Here is a 21,222-nt window from a genome sequence, read left to right as displayed (position 1 = left end):
ATGCCTCTTTTGCATATGGATTGTTTTGAGCCAGAGGCTACTGAAAACCAGCAGATGTAGGAAAAGCTCCAAAAACCAGGCACAAGTTTTCCTTTTGTAAAGGAAGTTTACATTTATGTAAAAGATGACTCCCTTTCCACTCTTAACTCTTTATCAGTGGAGAAGGCACCTGAATCTGCAGAGCAAATCTGACTGAACAGCCCTTGTTTACTGTACTTTTCCTGGTCACCTTCCCATCACTTGCCTCCCCTGCCCAGAAGCCCCAAGACTCTCTTCCCTATTTTAGCCTAGGATGGTATATAAGTCCAAGTTCTAGCCACCCCTTTGAGTTACTCATTGCTGGGTGTACCCATGTGTGCACACGTGATGCACATATTAATAACCTGTTTTTCTCTTGTTAATCTGTCTGTTCCTGGTGTAATTTACAGGGCCCCAGCCAGAGAACCTGAGTTGGGTAGGAAAAGATCTTATCCCTCTCCTACACTGGTAATGAGAATTTCCATTTCTCTCTGGCAGCATATTTCCAGTGATCCCCTGACATTAATTAGGCACAGGAAGGGAAATTAATTTTTATCTTAACTTAAAGGAAAACACAGAATGTAAAACCTAATTGTCCAAGAATTGAATGATCTGAATGAGCTGCCCTGCTCCATTAGCTCAGGTAAGTATTTTCAGTGGCTCAAGAAAGGTGTGTTTGAATTCTAGAAGTTACTGTACAACTTGGAACTTGTCAATTTCTTTGTGTTTTTTTTTTTCCTTTGTTAGTTTTGGAAGATAAATGGTTCCTTATTCTACCACAATGCATTTGTTTTTGCCTAAAACATTCAAACATTACAGAAATATGAAACAATATCGACAATTTATTCTAAGTTAATATGTACTATATAAACAATTATCATAATGTTCTGCAATTTTCAATTTGCTTTTCAACTTAAAATATATCTTAAATTTCTGTGTACTGCCATGGAAAAATATCTGAGTAGTTACTGTTAAGTCTTATTTGATTAAAAAATCATTTAAGCCTATATTTCATAAACTGCAGAAATCAAGCAGTATCTATAGACTTCACTAGGAACTTATAATTGTGCTGTCAGGACACTCTAAGGTGATTTTATTCCTCTCCCCCATTTACTTATCTTTACCTCTGGATAGATGCCTATCAGTGCATCAGCTTTGGAATATAACTCCTCTTTTAGGGAAATGATTATCATCTGAAACTGTTCCTGAGTCTGCTCTTTGATGTAACTTGATACCTGGGAGGAAGCAGAAAGCACACATTTCATCAGTAAAGAAAGGCCTCGTTTCTTGAGGACAGTGATTCTGCATGTCTCTGAATCTGCCCATTATAGGTGACAAGGCACTTACTTCCCTTTCTGTTAATTCAGTAAATCCACTACAACTGCAGAAATGGAAATAGCTCAGATTGTAAAATAAGAGGTTAGTAAAAAAATATAAACCTCATTAACTCTGTAACTGAAAACTAGGAAGAATATTTTTTTATGAATAAAGCTCTAACTTAAGATACTATCATATGAATATGAAATCAACCTTTACAACAAGATAAAACTACCACTCAGATATTTTATGAGGGTGAAGAAGGGCTGGTATTTAAACTTCCAACTTCCTATATTGCCAACAAAGCCTCAGGGTGGGAAAAATATGGCGATTATATATGTATTCATAATCCATAATCAACTCATTTGGTTAGAGGGGAGCTCAACAGCTCCTTCAGGAGGCTTAATTCCAAGGAATGAGAGTAAGAACAAGATAGACTAGATAGAAATGGGTCTTGGTGAACAAAGTGCTCAGAATTTGGAGAATGATAAAGAACTTAGACTCAAACCACAGTTTAACAAGATACTTGCCAACTCCCTGGATCTCTCTGCAAGCCCAGAGGGTGTCTTCTCCACATGTATTGGTCCTGACTGCACACAAGATACTAAGGACACAAGTTTTGGAAGCAGGAATGGCAGCTTCGGTTGAGGAATGAGTCACTAGTTGAGGTGAATGATGAGAGAGGAGGGGAATGGCTTTGGGCTAAGAGGCTGAATTCACAGAAGGAACTGCCACATTAGAGGCAATGGCAGCCACTGTGATACAGGTCTTTAAAAAGTCTTGGAATATTGATAGAATGGAAGAGGAGATGGGATGCAAATAGGTAAGGCATGCATTTTGCTAGGAGAGTTACCTATGATAACTGTTGGGCACCCTGATCACAAGAGGGGGTGGAAGCTCCTTCACAGTTGCTCATATTATATCACTGCTCATACTCAATTCAGCAACGGGGTGCCAGGAACGTAAATCTCAAAGGGAAACTGGAAATGAAGATGTTTTTAATAATAGGATAGGTGCAAATAGAAAAGAGTCTTAAGAAAGACCTAGTATGTGAAGATGCCACTAATACGAACATCTAAATTTTGCTAGAAGATATGGATCCCTTAAGCGCTACAGAGAGACGGGGCTGTCCACAGTGATGGATCCCCCCCCCCCCGACCACACACAAAGGGTATGGGATACAAAGTACTAAAATTAACCTTCTGAGGGGAAATTTCTCCCAAATGAATGAGGCTACGGAGTCCAGTTAGCTGACGCAGACTGGCTAGCATTCAAGAGAGAGAAATCAAGATTTTCTTTTCTTCCCCCAGTAATCCTGAAGTCTCTGGTAGGTCACAGAATGTGGCTCTTGCCTGTTCTCTACAAGGTTCAGGGGACTTTGGATTTGTTTTCTAACTTTTGTGGTTGTGGTGTTGATGTGCTATTCTTATGTACGCTATGACATGTTTAAAAAGCAAGGTCCGGGACTTGGCTGGTGGTGCAGTGGTTAAGAGTCCGCCTGCCAGTGCAGGGGACAAGGGTTCGAGCCCTGGTCCGGGAAGATCCCACATGCTGCGGAGCAACTAAGCCCGTGTGCCACAGCTACTGAGCCTGTGCTCTAGAGCCCATGAGCCACAACTACTGAGCCCGCAAGCCACATCTACTGAAGCCCGCACACCTAGAACGCGTGCTCCACAAGAGAAGCCACCACAATGAGAAGCCCGCACACCGCAATGAAGAGTAGTCCCCGCTCGCCGAAACTAGAGAAAGCCCGAACGCAGCAACAAAAACCCAATGCAGCCAAAAATAAATTTTTAAAAAAAGTATAAAAAAATAGATAAGGTCCTAGAGAGGTTTGGGTTAGATGAATACAGCCTGGGAAATCTGAAAGATGACATTGTTGCCTAAAATTAGAAGTTACCCCAGGCTGCAGCTCCTTAAAAATCCCCTGACTCTCCCAGGCATTACACATGAGGTTCAACAGAGTAAGAAATCAGGGAGGTCAGTTTCAGAGACTCAACCTGTCAGGGTGGCACCCCAAGACTGAATACATCTCTCGGGGCTGGACTCATTAACCAAGCTCAGAAGACTAAGGTATAAACCAGAGCCAGTTTACAAATTAACAGAGATCTCTGTCAGCATGACCAGAGCAGCCTCCTTGTAAGCAGCTGGAAATGCAAAGCCCAGTCATTTCATTCATCCATTTCTGGAAATGGATGGCTCTGGAAGTAGGACCACAACACAGGGACTCTGCAGGATGGAGCTGTCCCAGGCCTGGGCAGTGACAGGCACTGCCAGTGTTTGCCTCTATCCTTTGGTCACGTGTCCATGGTCAACCCCATTCTCAGGTCAAAAATTTACAGTCAGGATGTGTGGTCTGAGAGCCTGTCTCTCAGGTGGCTTTGTGTATCTATGCACTGATCTTTAAGGCTGACTTTCAATTGTGTCCTTAGTTCCCTCATGGTCTCAAATACTGAAAACAGTGCAAATGTAGCAAATGACTGTATAAATTTTAATAAATGAAGGGAAGCAGAATTTTGAACTTTAATTCCTTTGGAATTTTATTTAGATATGTTATTTTTGGACTTTATTAAACACTAATTTGGTCCTGTTTGCCACATGGCCTACTATTAAGGACCCTCTAGGTCCCAAAAACCTAGATTTAGGGAAAAGCAAGTCACCCAGTAGCAATGTTGTGGATCCAGTATGGTGATTCTCACTTGACTCCCCAGCAACTCATTGAGGGTCCCCTAAACCTTGAATGAAAACTACTACCCTGAATCATCTTGTTTTTAGATTTTTAGCTTAGAAAAATCTATTTTTAACCAGCAATTATCAAATAAACTATGTTTGTTCAGGGCAAATTGCCTTCTGACTGCATCATGATCCTTGAATTATAGACACTGTACTGGAAATTAAAAGCAGAAAGGAACTTACTTTGCCAATGTTAGTATTGTCCAGGGCTGCATCTACTTCATCTAAAACAAAGAATGGAGCAGGCCGAAAACTAGAAAAAAATTATAATCACTTAAGTTAAACTTTGTTTTACAAGACTTGGAGGAGAGGACTAAGAGTATTCAGGATAAATAAATAAAACACGTCCTTTTGGATGCTTTTGTCTAGGTCACCAATGACCTCTATGTCGGTAAATGCAACGCTCAATTCTCAGTCCACATCCCAGGTGACCTTTGCAGATGGTACCAGGGGGCGGTCCTCCCAGTCCCTCTGACGTCAAGGACAACAACATGGTCTACGCCAGGTGCCTCAGTCACTGCTCCAGGCCCCAGTCTCCTACCAGCTCCTCCTCATCTCTCTAACTTCTTGACACTGCAGTGCCTTCGGGGCTCAGCGCTTAGAGCACTCCTCTATCTGATTAGCTCCCCTGGTGATTTCATCTGCTCTCGAGGTTTTAAGTATCTTCTATTGATAGTTCTGACCTCTCTCTTTAACCCTGGCCTCACGGGTCCAACAGCTTCTTCAACTCCATGTGGGTGTCTAGCTTGAACTCGTGCAAAATCAAACTCTTCACCTACCCCTCAAACCCATCCCTCCTGTGGTCCTCTCCCGCTTAGTGAATGGCAGCTCTTATCACTCCAGTTGATGAGGGTCCCTCCTACCCCGCGCCCTGTCTGCTCTGGTCCAACCCGCCATGATCCTCCACCCTGACTGCTACAGGAGTTTCCTAACGCTGTGCCTGCCACTGCTGCACACAGTCTATTCTCTACAGGCGCCAGGCTCACTCTGGCCTCAGGGCCTTTGCACTTGTTCCTCATGTCTAGAACATTCTTCCCTTAGAATTCTCCCCTAGAACATCCATCCACGTGACTTGCTCCCTTAATTTCTTCAAATCTTTGCTCAGATACTACCTTTTCAAATAGGCCTTCCCAGAAGACTTTTAAATATTCCAAACCCTTCTCTGGTACTATCGCCATTCCCGTCTTTAATTTTCTCTATAGCATCTGTCATTTTCTAATAGTCTCTATATTAGAGAATTACTTTACTAGTACACCTTATTTATCATCTGTCTTCCTCAACTAAAATGAAGCATCTTTGAGGCAGGGAATTTGTTTTCTTCACTGCTGTCTCTAATGTCTATTTTAAAAAATATATTTATTTGGTTGCGGCGTGTGGGATCTTTAGTTGCGGCATGTGGGATCTAGTTCCCTGACTAGGGATCGAACCCAGGCCCCCTGCATTGGAAGCATGGAATCTTAGCCATTGGAAGACCAAGGAAGTCCCTCTAATGTCTGTTAACACCACTTGACACACAGTAAATATTTAATAAATATCTGTTGAATAAATGGGATGGGGGTGACACCTAGTATTAGTCTTATTCTGCTAAGATTTACTTCACACAGGCTCCTGTTTAAGTTCCTGCCTCCTGTGTTTCCCAAAGTCCTCCTGCATTAATGGCAGTTTCTTTTCCTTTCCTCTAATTGCCAATTCCTTTTCCTTCTTGAGACCAGTAGAAAACAGTTGTAAAACTTTGATGCTGATCTTTCTGATCATGAAAATAGAGAGGCAGCATGATCTGTACCTTAGTTCTTCATCTAATGCTTTGAAGGTCAAAAGTTAATTGCCTGAATTTTAGCTAACATTTTCCCCCTTGCTTTAGTTTACAAACGTAAGTGTCACCATCATCAGTGGAAATGAGGAGGTTAAACATTTCTTTCAGAAGAAATACTTTAACATTCCTTACTAAATAGCAGATCTCTGAATAGGGACAAGGAAAATAATATACAAGTTAGGTGTTTTTATTTTGTTTGGCTTTGTTGTTGGTACTGTTTTTTGGCAATCCTGATTTCACATCTGGCCACTTGATACTCCTTTTTCTCCTTTCTCTTCTATGAAGCTGGAATATTAGTAGCTACTGATAATAACAGATTGAATAAAAATCTGTCAAAGACTGATTTCTCTCTTAGATTTGCTGCCTAAATTGTTACAGGCCTACAGCATAACCTGAATTGTCTGGCTGAAAAAAACAGTTTTGTATCACATGCGCTAAATATGACTAAAGACAAGTAATTAACAGATCTTCTGTAGGAAGGTCTATTTGGTTTCTGCCCTGATGCAGAATCATATAGCTCACTGTGACCTTACCTGTGCACAGCAAACAGGAGAGCCAAAGCTGCCACACACTTTTCTCCCCCCGACAAATTATCCATTGGCATGAACCGTTTGCCTGGAGCCACACAGTTATAGCTAATTCCCTCCAAGTAAGGCTCTTCTGGGTTTTCTGGGCTAAGAAGTGCCTGAAACACATGTTATTTATTTAGCAGCATCAGAAAAGCTATTAGTAAATTTCAACTTGGAATTGCAACAGAGTTTAACTACAAAATACTCTTGGTTAGATTTTCTTCCATTTTGATGGAAAAATATCAATGCCTGTAAATAATGTATTTAGCTCTATATGTAATCACAGACAGCAAGGGTGTCTGGGGCGGGGAGTAGAGGGAAAGCATTCTAACATAAAGGATAAGGCCTTCCCATCAGGCTGCCATTCAAAGCTCAGAAGCATATGCTGCAGTCTTACTAAAACAATCTTCATTCAGTTCTTTCATTGGTCCTTTCATCAAATCTTTATTGATGAATCGTGCCCTCAAGGAGTTGATGGGTTTCTTTTAGTCTTACTTTACTGAAAATGAGTTATTTTTGGTGGAAATTCTAAATATATGATTCAGGATTACCTCAGTCATAAATGAATACCATGAGAAAGAGGGAAAAGCAGATATATAAGATCAGATCTACATCTTTAGTCCACAGTCATGTCCACAGTATTTGCTGTGGATATTGATCATGGAATGGAGAGATTACCATTGCAAGGGGCATATCTAGATTTGAACGCTGCCTTTAGTTCTTTCCCTCTCCTTTGTTACTCTGGGCAACTCCACAGACTCCAGATCAACCATTTTCCCCAGATCGTCTACATTACCCTAACTTTACTACAGAGATGGCTCTATAAAATCAAATTAGTACAGGTGACAGAATTCCAGAACTGAAAGAGAACCTGGAAACCAAATGATCTAACCCACTCATTTTGCAAATGAAGAAGCAGGACCAGAGAGATTCTGACTTGTCCAGGCTGGTTAGTGGTGGAATGAGTAGGACCTAGAACACAGGTCACTGCAATGACCAATTTTCATGAGCTGACTTTGCCCGGTAAGTGGGTCATTCAGATAGTGTGGTGGCGATTTCCCACCAGAAAAAAAACACACCACCAATAACGCAAAGTTCCCACTCATATTTGAGGTGAAAAATACGTACTTGGGCACTGTTGTTTCTGCAGAGCTTCTTGTAGATCTGATCAATTGCAACTGAGATGTGCTCAAAACACTGGCTGAAAAGATTGTATCTCCTTTTTTTCACCTGTTCAAACTCTTGCCTACATATTCTGGCTTCCTTTCTGCTGGCCTCAAAAGCTAAGAGAGAATCAATGTTCTTTATTTTGGAGACCACCAAGGGCTTCTCTTATTTCAACTTTAAAGCATAAAATATTTTTTAAACTAGATTTTTAGTTTGGTTGTCTTGAGTAAAATCTACCTTCAAAACACCTCAACTGTTATTAATTCCAAGCAAATGACTTAAAACCGATGAGCCCTTTTTCTGGTAGGGCTGATTTTTAAATAATAATAACAAACTCCAACAGAGTATCTAATATGCCTCTTATGCTGGTATGAAATAAGACACTATTCTAAAATAATCAATACACCTGTTTTTAAATTACAGCAGAACGCTTTTCAAAAAGGAAGGGATTAGTGATTCAGTATTAAAAGTATATTACTATAAGATAACAGAGGAAAAAAATATATATATAATAAAAACAAAGGTACAGTTCAGGGGGGATTATTAGTAAATGTTACAGAAATCAAAGCCCCTAACACCCATGAATATGATCTTGCTAACAACTAAAGCTTAATTTCACCATCTGTGTACTCCTGAAACTTGTCTCTGACAGTCTTTAGCTTCTCCGGGGCTCTGAGGTTTGGGGCCGCTGTCCTCAGCAGAACCTCTTCCTGGGATGCTATTTGTTGCCGCAGGAGTCTAAGGTGGGCCTCAATTTCTTTATCAGATTGTAGAGCCTATTATTGGCAAAGAACAGCAATGGTTAGCATGCCATTGAGATCCAGACTGCTAAGGTACAATAATTAGGCACAAGGCCCTTCGGGATCTGGCCCGTCTCCCTCCATGTCCACTCCTGCCCTCCTCTGCAGCCCTCTCTGAGTCTGCAGTGTGGTCAGGTCACACTGCCGTAGCTTCCTGAAGGTGGCTGTGCTCTTTCACAGCTCTAGAGTCATAGATGCTGCTCTCCTGGAACGCGCTGCACCTTCATCTTTCTTAATCTGGCTAAAAAAGTAACAATTCACGTATCACTTCATTTACTTGCTCATTAAAAAATATTGATCATCTACTATGTATTAGACACTGAGGATTCAGTGATGAAAACTATTCTGTCCCCGCCCTTAAAGAGCTCACAGGGAAGTCAAGACATGCAAACTGGCGTCTGCAACAGCGCGAAACCCTCCACCAGGCAAGCACAGGTGTTATGGGGCAGGCAGAAGGGATCCAACCCATCTGGAGGGGTAACACTTAAGCTGAAACCTAAACAATGAGCAGAACTAACTTGAGTGAAGAGAGAAGGGAAAAAGTGATGTAGGCATCACCTTCCAGGAAAATTTTCTTGACCCCCCCCAGAGGGGGTTAATTAATATCTGATAAAGGTGACATTTTAATTCATTGGGAAAAGAATTATTTAGAAGATGTTGAGTAAACTGGTTAACTTACGTACCTTTTAAAAAACAGATTCTTACCTCATACCATATATAAATTTCAGATTAATTAAATAGGTAAGTGAAAACAAAAAAAATCACTAACAGGAAGAAAATATTTATAAATATTTACTCAGTAATGTCGTGGGGAAGGACTTTCTAAATACGAAAGCACTGGATAGACTATAAAATAGATAAGAGCTTTATTCTGATTGCCAAAAGTACCATAAGTACAATGAAAAGAGCCCAACAAATCTAACAAAATATATTAGAAACATCTGAAATTGAAAGATGTGGTAGCTACTGCTACTTGGTGTCCATTCTCCATTTCTTCCTTTCTAACAGAGCCCATGTTTGACCATTTCTCCCTCATACGTCCCATAAACCCTGCTTGGTCTAAAGCTAAGTCCATCCCACCCCCAACAGTGATTGGTCAGGAATGAACATGTGAGCCAATTTAGGCCACTGTGATGAGAGGACAATTGGTAGAGCTTTGTGGAAAAGCCTTTCTTCAATCTTTAGAACAGCACCACTACAAAAGGCAGTCTCTCTCTTCTCTGAGGGTTGTGGTTGGGTGGCTGGAAGGCCAAGAAAGGCTACAGTCATTTTGCCCTCATGAGAGAAGCAGCTTCAGGACGAAGTCAAAACACAAAGCAAAATATGGCTATAGGGTTAAGAGAAAGAGTGAGAGCTGCTAAATTAAAGAGACCATGAAACTGGATTCCAGGTTTGTGCTCTGTAGCTGTGAAGGATTTGTCGCCTACTGAGGGTACTGCACTGGGACACAGACAGGGCAATTCAGGATGCTGGAGTATGTTGGCTACTTTTGCCTATTTCAGGACTTCTCAAAGACTTTATTATTCATTCTGAATCTCCAAGAAGGGAATAGACTTTCAAAACACTGACAGAAACTTTCCTTCTTTGGCAAGACATTTCATGGTATTGGTGTTCTACAGAACACACAGTGAGAAACGATGATATAAAAACTTTAAATATTTTAAACATTTTTATGTGTAACCTATTTAGACTATTTCTTAAAAAACCATTAGGAAATCTACTTTCTCCCCTAAATTTATGCTCTATCATCTAAAATTATTCTGCAGTATTTAAATGTTCACTATTACGATGAGCTACTCATGAACAACAGAAATCTTTCAATTACCTTCAAATCCTCTCTTAGAGAGCTGTAGTCTATCTCAATGGCTTCTTCTTTTTCATATATATCCATTGTTGCCTGGGTACCTTCTGCTTCAGGTCCCAACTGAAAAACATATGAAGCCCTTTCCTTGTTATCTGAAATGGTGATCTCTACTCATCTGTCTGTCCCAAGGCCTCCAGTTGATTGCCACCTCATGCAGATTGAAAGTTAAAACCCTTATGTTGGCCTGCAAGGCCACGATGGTCTGGCCTCTGCTTCCCCTTTAACTTCACTTTGTGCCAGTCTTCCTGGTACTCGCTCTGCTCTCACTACACTGGCCTCCTTGAACAGACCAGGCACATGTCCACCTTAGGGCTGGCACACTGCCCTCTGCCTGGACACCCTTCCCCTAGATGTCTGCATATCTTCATCTTCTACCTTGTCTGCTAACCAGCTGCCTTCTCTCAGGACATCCACGGCCTCTGCATCTAACGTTGCAAACTCTCCTCCACCAATACTCTCTATGCCCTTCCCTGCTTTATATTTTCTTTAGCCTACAGCATCACCAAATACGTATTTTATCTGTTTACCATTTTGTTTCGGTGCCTCTCTCCCCTAGTAGAATGTGAAGGAAGGGATTTTTGGCAGTTATACTCACTGCTGTGGTCTCAGTGCCTAATGCAATGCTGACAACATAGCAATATACTTCAATTTCAATATATATCACTCTGAATGGAGAGAGGAATAGGAAAGGAGGGACAAATACATGAGCACTTACTCAGCTGTAGGCTGGTCTTTGGTGTAATGCTGATACCAAAAACAAAGACTTACAAATTAAGAGAAAAAAACCCCTTTGTCACTCACTCTTTTCTAGATGTTCTCAGCTGAAACCCAATAAAACTACTTTTGGAATTAAGTCTATATTTTATGTAATATATTTATGTTAAAATTGTTCACAAGGAAGTGGGACTTGAATACAAAATGTAATACTGAATCCCTGAATCTCACGATTCCTGTTTATGTGATTCAACATCGTTATTTTGTATTAAGCTTCTATATGAGTCATCTGATGCCTTGCTATTCAAAGTGTGGTCAGTGGGCCAGCAAGAGCGGGCCTCACCTGGGAGCCATTAGAAACTCAATCTCTTAGGAAATAAGATCACCAGATGCTTCATGTGCACAGTATGGTTTGGGAACCAGTGATCTGGTATAGTCTTCCCCACAATAGAAGAATCTTCTATGAGAATCCTGGCAGATGTAGGTAACTTACCCTCTGTCTGCGCACCTCCAATGGAAGGGAAATCTCGGGTTCTACCTTAAAATGGTTGTAAGACAATGATTTCTTACAACTGTTGTAAGACAATTAATTCTATTCGGTGATCCTTGTCTAGCCCTCTGGAGAGACACAATTTATACCTAATGCCTTTTCTGTTTTGGGCTTTATACACTGCCTTGTATAGCACCCCCATTACATGGCTGCTACTAGATGTCTTGTAAAATTTCAATCAGGGAACTCCCCACTAGAGGCCCTCCCTCTTTCTAGTAGGAAGTGTTCCCTAGTAGAAGAAATCTGACTCTGTCCTAAATCCCCCAGCCCTAGTATCCCCCTTAGGACCGGAAAGAACAAGTAAGGTCCGTCCTCTATGACAGACCTTCTTCTCTTCGAGGGATAACCATATTCTCCAAGCCTTCTTTTCCCAGCACGACACGGTTGGGGCCTTTTCACTATCGTGGACACTTTACTCTCACAGAGCACCATGCTTAGCAAGCGAATGCAGTATCCCGGTGTGGCTTGATCAGCACAAAGTGGAGCAGAACTATCACTTTTTCTTTAGATAATGATTCACTATGAATCCGGCCTAAGGTATTAATACCTGCTTTGAAAGAGCCCACTATGAATATGAAAGTCGTTCACGCTAATAAACAATTTCACACTCATGGTGGGCATGTTGGAGAATACTTATGAAAGTTCACACTAACTGAAAGAACAATAGGACCAAAGCAGCAGCAGGAGTACTTAACCAACAGCATTTACCTAGATGTCAGTCATTAAAACTGCTTCTTCTCTGCACTATTCTATGACGAACCTCTTCTAAAATTACACTGCCTTTTAAACAGACTTTCCATTTCTCTCTATATTATTGTGAGTACTGTTTTTCTGCTCCCATCCACTTCTGCTGTTACAGATGCCTCCCCTTCCCTCTCTCTGCACCCTTAAGAGCGGACACGTGGCCCTGAATGAGCCAGAGTTCTTCCCCAGGATTCTTCTGAGAGGGGGCAGGGAAGAGGCGTCTTTCCCCTCTGGTCAAAGCTGGTGGCTACAGCTGCAGCCCCATGAGGAAAGCTGATCTGAAAAAATAAAGCCAATACATACTGAGCCAGAAAGAGTTCTTGACAGTGTTCAAATTCCTGGACCGAGTCACGTGTGAGACTGCCTCCATTCCAGCCCTAGCCCTTTACCTGCCTTTTCCCCCTTTAAAGCCATCTGAGTGGGGTTCAGGACACTTGTGGCCAGCAAAGGGTCTTCTCCTTTCCTTACCTTTTATCTGGGATGTGATCTCTGCTAAAATAGAGAAAAAAGACTTTTGGCCGAGCTGCGCAGCTTGCGGGATCTTAGTTCTCCATCCAGGGATCGAACCCGGGGGCCCAGCAGTGAGAGCACCGAGTCCTAACCACTGGACTGCCAGGGAATTCCCAAGAAAAAGGATGTCTGAGTATAATATCACACCAGAATTACGCTATGAGAAGTGGTCAATATTAACAAGAGAAAAATTGTTTTATAGTTACTTCAAATTGAAGAACCCAAAGGACTGAAGGCCTCTTCTGGAGTAGAAATTGGATGGAAATGCATGGATTTCTGACTGGGGGCAGAGCAGAAAGGGGAGGAGGGATGTGGAGGGGAGACCACAGAGATTCACTAAAGAACTCAGAGATAATCTGAGAGGTAAAAGAAATAACTACTTTCACCATCCTCTGGATTGGCTAACAGTAAGATATTCTTCCTGAACTGTATAGTCATATCTTTCTTAACATGAGTGACAGAACTAAGGGTGTATAAACTTCCAGCCAGCCTAAAGAGTACTGTGTGATACAAATGTGACGAGGAAGAAAGGAAAGAGGCAAACAGAGAAACGTCCACCGCTGGCCGACGCTGGTCTCGCCCTCTGGCTCCGTGGGGCCTGCTGTTGCCTCCCCGACACTCTCACCACCTGGACAGACTCAGTAAGGCACGTTTCTGCTGAGAACCACCTCAGGTTGTTGGTGAAGGTGCAGAGCAAGACCCCTCCACACACCGCGGACGACGTTCCCAGAGTACAGAGAAGTGCTCCCGCCAGCAGGCCACTGGCACCTGGCCTGAGGCTCACACCGCCTCCCCAGCGCCCCTAACTCCAACAGATTCAAGTCTCTGACCCCTCTTGGGCATCTGTGCACAGGTAACAGACTCTGGTCCATCCTGTGGGGCTCAAAGGACAAGAGAATTAAGAGAACTGCACAAAATGCCCAGCCCTCCGGCATGAGGACCATCCTGCCCTTTTTTTCCCTCCTAGAGACGTATTTTCTACCCCTAAAGGAGCTTCAGAACAAGAGGAAGAATCTGCATAGATGCAACTTCAGTAAGCAGCCAAAGGCCTTACATTAAGTTCCACACAACTGCACGTATTTTAAAATCATTTGCTAGAATACCTCCACTTCAATGATGTCATCCAGTGACCCCAACAAAAGAATTATTTCAATGTTTTGAACTTTGCAATCAAGCAACATGTTATGTTTCTCTAATCGCTTCTGTTCCAGAGAAGTTTGAAGGAGTACAACTTCTTTTTGCCGTTTTCCCACTTCCCTGTAAATACACAGATATGAAAAAGTGATTGTATTTTACTAATTATGTAAAGTTGCACCAAGGAAGAAAAATATGTTATAAACTAACTTGAAAAAAAAAAGATTTTTTCTTATGAGTGTTGTTAAGTTGCAGAGTTAGCCCATGGATGCTTGTAATTTAAACTTTAACACTCCTGGCAAAGGCCATGAATATAATCCAAGGGAGGATTTTCAATAATAAACATTATTACTTTAATCAGGCTAGCACCAATATAGTGCTTTCCTAGTTACCTTATTTTTGTTTTAATTAATTAATTAATAATTTTATTTTTTGCTGGGTTGGGTCTTCATCACTGCGCGCGGGCTTTCTCTAGGTGCAGCGAGCAGGGGCTACTCTTTGTTGCAGTACACAGGCTTCTCGTTGCAGTGGCTTCTCTTGTTGCGGAGCACGGGCTCTAGGCACGCGGGCTTCAGTAACTGTGGCACACGGGCTCAGTAGTTGTGGCTCGCGGGGTCTAGAGTGCAGGCCCAGTAGTTGCAGCACGCGGGCTCAGTAGTTGTGGCTCGCGGACTCTAGAGTGCAGGCTCAGCAGTTGTGGCACGTGGGTTTAGTTGCTCCACAGCATGTGGGATCTTCCCAGACCAGGGATAGAACCCGTGTCTCCTGCATTGGTAGGCGGATTCTTAACCACTGCGCCACCAGGGAAGCCCTACTTACCTTATTTTTAAATCTTACAATTTTTCAAGCTGCATTTCTCTTTCAGTATAAGTTCTACATTTTAGAACATCAAACCAAGAGAAAGAGTCTCTTAGCAAGAGAAATGTCTTACCAGTTAAGTCATTATGCACCTGACAGTCTCAACTTTTTTTTACTACCATCACTAATGTAATGCCTTCTATCTTACTGAGGGCTTGGGAGTTTTACCAGTTGAAACAAGGTGGGACTTTAAAGAGGACCCAGAAGAAGGACCAGAAATAAAATTTAAAAAATTAAGAACTATATGGTTTTTAAAAATCTGATGACAGAGATATGGTTCTGTTTAAACTAGATACAAGTTAAAAGAAATCAAGAGTAAATGAACTTAATTCCACTCAAAAATTTTAGACAAAGAATTTTCTGGCTCTATCTTGAAATACTAAAGGTCTTTGAACATTGTGGGAAATTGTGAAATGCCAAGAGGTTGAGCAAAAAACAGAGCTCATTCCATCTGATCACTTATGTTTGTGTCAGTCACACAGGAAAGCAGATGTCATTGTGGTGCAACAAGCCAGCTGACTCAAAGTGTTATTGGTCATCATCACGTCAAACATACCTGCTTATCGTGTACCAGGTAATGTTCTAAGTACCATATGAACACTCACTCATTTAATCCTTACAACTATTCTATGAGGTAGGCACTATTATTATCCCCATTTTACTGATGAGAAAACGAAGGCACAGTAAATAAGCGGCAAAACTGGGGCATGGAACCATGCAGTGTAGTTCCAGATTCTGCGCCTCACCTGCTATGCTTTGTCACACAGACAGACTAGCAGGAGACTCCCCAACAGGAAGGTACTGGTGTCAAGGGGATTTAGGGTAAGGAACTCTTTATATAGGTCCATGTTTTCACCCACTAAAAGGAACTATTCACTCTAAACAACTAACCACCTCTCTTCGTTTTCCCCCAAACTGCAATGCTTGATAGGTGTGATGTGGGACCAAAAGCAACAAAGGGTGTATATTCAAATAATAAAACTTCCTATAATAAATTTCAAATTGATGGTAAACATCTTTTAAACTCTGATAAACTTCTTAGTCACCTATCAACAGCCAAAAACTTCTTCCGTTCCTCTTCAATCTGAGTTTGGACTTTCTCAGTGTTGGTATTCTGAGTGACAAGTATGTCCTTAAGTTGCTGCCGTTTCTCCATGAGTTCATCCACAACTTTCAGACAATTTTCTTCAGCCTGAATGGAGATGACTTACATTGTAGATTTACCATCTTCTACATTAATAAGGTCAATAGATCATTTTATTATTAATACAACAAAACCAGCCATTCCAAGGTAAACCCCTATCCTGTAGGCTGCCTGGACCTCTATCACAGAACATGATCCACCCTTGTTTACACTTCCGGGTAAATCACTACCTACCTCTCTCTTTCACTTTGGATTCATTTCTCAGCTTGCTGCCATCTGACTTCTGTTTCCACTGTCCAGTGAAAATGTTCTTGCTACGACGACCTCTTAATTGGCAATTTTCCAGATTTTGACCTCTTGAAAATTGACATTTTCCAGACTTTACCTTTTCGACAACTTTCCTCACTTCCTTCTGCCTCCCTCTCTGGGGCTTCTGTAACACCACCCCTTCTGGCTCTCTTCATAACCTATGTGGCCTCCCCTTGCAGAACTCCATCCTCGCCCCACTGCTCTTCACTGCCTTCCTCTCTGGTTGGAGCCTCACCCACTCACATATGGATTCAATTTACTCCCCTAAACCGGCCTAGACTTCTGTTATCTACGTCCTCTCTAACTACCTGCTGGAAATTGCTATTTAGATGTCACACAGGGAAGTCATGCTCCACAGGTCAAGAATTTTCTCTCCTTAATCTCTCCTATCCACCAATCACCCAAGTTAGAATTCAGGACTCACCGTGTCACACCCCTCCCAACATCTAATAATTCATGAAGCTGTGTGGACTGTACTTCAAGTATTTCTGAAATGTGTACCCCGCCCCCACCTTCTATCACTATTAGAATTTTTCAGGAACTCAACAAATGTTTAATCATGGAAGAAAGTCATCATTTCAATGACTTCAGCCACCCATGATTAATTACCTTCTTTAGCTTATCGACGTCTTCTCTACCTTTCTGGATAGTTTCTTTTAATGTGTTAATCTTACTCAGTTTTTTCTTCAGCTGATTGCGACAATATTCAAGTTGAACATTAAGCCGAGTATTTTGTTTCTCAAATTCTAATCTAGTATAATAAAGTCAAGCATTACAAGTGGTAAACAGAGTCCTTCAATTATTTTTTAAACTCTTTTTTAGTTTTTATTATGGAAAATTTCAAACAAATACAAACATAAAAGGAATACTATAATGAATTCCCATATAGCTATCACCCAACTCTAATAAGTATCAATTCATGGTCAATCTTGTTTTATCTATAATCCCACTCATCACTCCTTCCCACCACTAGATTATCTAAAGCAAATTTCAGACATCATATAATTTCATCTATAAATATTTTAACATGTGTCTCCAAAAGTGAAGTGATTTTTAATACATAACCATAAACTACTATAGGTAGAAATGATAATAACATCCTTAATATCAAAATGCTATCACTGCCAAATTTCCTGGGTCTCATTAATTTTAAAAAAATGCATCAGGATTCATACACTGCATATGAATATGTTTCTTAAATCCTTTAAAATCTATAGTTTCCTTCCCTTATCTTTTTCTTTAAGTAACAATTTATATGTTTATTCTTATTTAATTAGCCAGTCAGTCTTTTCAAATAGCTATTCATTCACAAACTCCAAACTTGGGAATTTAAGAACAAGTTCCTTCCTGATGTACTTTCCTACTTTGCTAGCTTCATAAGGTCCCCACAAAGAATTCCAGGATCAAAAAGACAGTCTCTTCAACAAGCGATGCTGGCAAAACTGGACAGCTACATGTAAAAGAATGAAATTAGAACATTCCCTAACACTATATACAAAAATAAACTCGAAATGGATTAAAGGCCTAAATGTAAGACCAGAAACCATAAAACTCCTAGAGAAAAACATAGGCAGAACACTCTTTGACATAAATTGTAGCAATATTTTTTGGATCTGTCTCCTAAAGCAAAGGAAAGAAAAGCAAAAATAAACAAATGGGACCTAATTAAACTTGAAAGCTTTTGCACAGCAAAGGAAACCACTGACAAAAGGAAAAGACAACCTACTGAATGTGAGAAAATATTTTCAAATGATATGGCCGATAAGGGGTTAATATCCAAAACATCCAAACAGCTCATACAACTCAACATCAAACAACAACCAGATTAAAATATTGGCAGAAGATCTGAATAGACATTTTTCCAAAGAGGAAATGCAGGTGGTCAACAAATACATGAAAAGATGCGCAACACTGCTAATCAGCAGGGCAATGCAAATCAAACCCACAGTGAGGTATCACCTCACACCTGTCAGAACAGCTATCATTAAAAAGAAAACAAATAGCAAATGTTGGCAAGGATGTGGAGAAAAGGGAACCCTTGTACACTGTTGGTGGGAATGTAAATTGGTGTAGCCACGGTGGAAAATAATATGGAGATTTCTCAAAAAAAACCACTAAAAATAGAACTACCATATGACCCAGCAATTCCACTTCTGCGTACATATCTGAAAAAACAAAAACTCTAATTCGAAAAGATACATGCACCCCAGTGTTCATAGCAGCATTATTTACAATTGCCAAGATATGGAAGCAAATGAAGTGTCCATCAACAAATGAATGGATAAAGAAGATGTGGTTTATATATACAATGGAATATTACTCAGCCATAAAACAACAAAATTTTGCCATTTGCAACAACATGGATGGACTTGGAGGGTATTATGCTAAGTGAAATAAGTCAGAAAAAGACAAATACTGTATAATATCACTTATATGTGGAATCTAAAAAATACAACAAACTAGTGAATATAACAAAAAAGAAGCAGACTCATAGATATAGAGAAGAAACTAGTAGTTACCAGTAGGGAGAGGAAAGCGGGGAGGAACAATATAGGGGGAGGGGACTGAGAGGTGCAAATTAGTAGTTATAAAATAAGCTACAAGGATATATTGTATAACACAGGGAATATAGCCAATATTTTATAAAAACTACAAATGGAGTATAACCTTTAAAATTTATGAATTAATATATTATATACCTATGACATAAAATGTTGTACATCAACTATAACTCAGTAAAAAAGCCGTATCTCTAAAAAAAAAGAATTTCAATATCAACTGTAGCTCATACTTTCTCTACCCACTCTCCCTTACATAGCCTGCTAATAGAATCATTCATTTAAGAAACATTTTAAAGCACTAATTGTATCAGATACTGTGCTAAATACTAGTAATACAAAGGCAACAACAATAATGATAAAAACAAAGAGTCGTATTTAATGAGAGGTTACTATATGCCAGACACCGTTACAAATGCTTTTACATGAATTAACTCACTTAAGTTATATGACTCTCTGAACTTGGTAATACCACTATCCCTATTTAACAGTTGGGGAGACCAAGGCACAGAGAGTTAAGTATCTTGCTCAAGGCTACCCACTTAGGAAGTGGTAGAGCCAGGCATGACACACTCAGGCAAGGGCCAAAGAATCCCTACTCTTAATCACTGACCATGCTGCTTGTACGAGTGGTTAAGAACAAACCCTTCAGGGGTTTATTTCTGCTGCAGGAGGCAGATGCACAGGCTGTGTACGAGTGGAAGACTTCTTCACTTGGCTCCAGAATACCACTTTGGCTTTCCTCTCCCCTCACTGGCTGCTCCTTTAATAGTTCCTTCTTAACTCCTCAACTTGCTTACATAGCCTAGGATCTCTTCTCTCTTCTATCTACATTCATTCCCTTGGTGATGTTATCCAGTCACATGACTTTAAGTACCATCTGTATACTGACAGTCCCCAAATTTATACTTCCAGCCTGGACCTCTCCCATGAATTCCTAACTTGTATATTCAACTGTCTACTCTACTAAACCTTCAATTGGATGTCACAGGCACCTCAAACTTAATACCTGGGATACATAATGGATAAGCTACTATAAGTAATAAGAGGCATTAGCAAAGTTATCAGATGTTAGATAATTTAAAATTTGATACCATTTTTTCTAAACCAGTAGAAGGCAACTAGGAAAATATCATAAAAATAGATACTAGTCATAAGAGGAAAAAAACTATAAAATATCTAGAAATTAAGAACACAAGATCTTTATGGAAAAAACTTTAAAATTTTAATAAAGGATAGAGATGATTAGAATAAATGAAGAGATATTCTATGTTCTTAGATGAGAGGACTTAATATTTTGAAGATGATCTCCCCAAATAAATCTATAAATCCAATGCAATCTCAATCAGAGTTCCAGTTGTATTTTTATGATTGATTGGCAGAACTCTTTAGCAAGAAACTATATTGAAGTTCAAGCAGACTTCAGAACAAGGAATATGACAGGGATAAAAAGGGGCATTTTATAAAGATAAAGGGATTAATTCATCAAAAAGACATAATGATCCCAAATATATATGCACCTAATCACAAGGCTTTAAAATACATGAAGTATAAACTGACAGAACTGGAAGAAGAGAATGAGAGATCCAAAAGTACTTGGAAATTTCAACACTCCTCTCTTAGGAAATGCTAGACCAACTAGACAGAGAATCAGTAAGTACACAGAAGACCTAGCAACACCAATCAACTTGACCTAAGCACCACTCAGAAAACACTCCACCCAACAGCACAATGCATATTCATTTCAAGTGTACATGGAACATTTACTAAGATACAATACATGCCATGCTATCAAATAAGTCTCAATCAATTTAAAAGGATTTAAATAATGCAAAATATATTCCTTACCACAATGGAATTAAAATAAAAATCAGTACCAGAAACATATCTAAATCCTCCCCCCACCACCACAATTTCTGTTAAATTAAGTAACACTGCTAAGCACCCCATAGGTCACAGAAAGAAATCACAAAGGATATTAGAAAATATCTTGAATGGAATGAAAATGAAATAAAACACACCAGAAGCAGTGGGATGCAGCTTAAGCGATACTTAGAGGGAAATAAACAGCTTACATGAAAAGAAGAAAAGTGTAAAATAAATAAAGCAAGCTTCTACCTTAAAAAGCAAGAAAAAGAAGAGTAAATTAAACCCAAAATAAGTAGAAGGAAGGAAATAATGTAGTTAAGAACAGAAATCAACAACATAGAAACAGATAAACCATAGAGAAAACCAGTGAAGCCAAGAGCTGGTCTTAGAAAGGGTCCAAGGATCCAAAGGACCTCTAGCTAGATATCAAGAAGAAAAAAGACAAGACAAACCAGCAATATCAGGAATGAAAGAAGGCACATCAGTACAGATCCTACAGAAATTGAAAAGAATAAAAAGGAAATATTAATAACTTTGTTAATAAATTTGGT

The 21,222-nt window shown here is 40.1% G+C and overlaps 2 protein-coding genes across 4 annotated transcripts in view; one reads left to right on the top strand and one right to left on the bottom strand.

The window, feature by feature from the left end:
- SMC1B (structural maintenance of chromosomes 1B) overlaps nt 1–21,222 on the bottom strand; it is an 86,934-nt gene that overhangs the window by 319 nt on the left and 65,393 nt on the right. The window contains exons 16-24 of one of the 2 annotated variants that reach the window (XM_060111785.1): nt 16,854–16,995; nt 15,838–15,983; nt 13,903–14,056; nt 10,243–10,341; nt 8,237–8,393; nt 7,579–7,733; nt 6,415–6,566; nt 4,252–4,321; nt 1,143–1,253 (exon numbers count right to left, since the gene is read on the bottom strand). In XM_060111785.1, coding sequence (XP_059967768.1) covers nt 1,143–1,253; nt 4,252–4,321; nt 6,415–6,566; nt 7,579–7,733; nt 8,237–8,393; nt 10,243–10,341; nt 13,903–14,056; nt 15,838–15,983; nt 16,854–16,995 — 1,186 coding nt within the window. The remainder of the gene's footprint in view (nt 1–1,142; nt 1,254–4,251; nt 4,322–6,414; nt 6,567–7,578; nt 7,734–8,236; nt 8,394–10,242; nt 10,342–13,902; nt 14,057–15,837; nt 15,984–16,853; nt 16,996–21,222) is intronic. The other variant, XM_060111786.1, reaches the window with a different exon arrangement.
- The window catches only part of FAM118A (family with sequence similarity 118 member A), a 61,523-nt gene that overhangs the window by 31,161 nt on the left and 9,140 nt on the right, over nt 1–21,222 (top strand). The window contains exon 8 of one of the 2 annotated variants that reach the window (XM_060111787.1): nt 15,266–15,365. In XM_060111787.1, coding sequence (XP_059967770.1) covers nt 15,266–15,365 — 100 coding nt within the window. Of the gene's footprint in view, nt 1–13,001; nt 13,101–15,265; nt 15,366–21,222 lie in introns of those variants that run through there. The other variant, XM_060111809.1, reaches the window with a different exon arrangement.

The sequence above is a fragment of the Mesoplodon densirostris genome, chromosome 11, assembly GCF_025265405.1.
Source record: "Mesoplodon densirostris isolate mMesDen1 chromosome 11, mMesDen1 primary haplotype, whole genome shotgun sequence".
NCBI classification, from domain to species: Eukaryota; Metazoa; Chordata; class Mammalia; order Artiodactyla; family Ziphiidae; genus Mesoplodon; species Mesoplodon densirostris.
The sequence above is the reverse complement of the archived record's forward strand: the minus strand, read 5'-3'. Positions and strand labels throughout refer to the sequence as shown.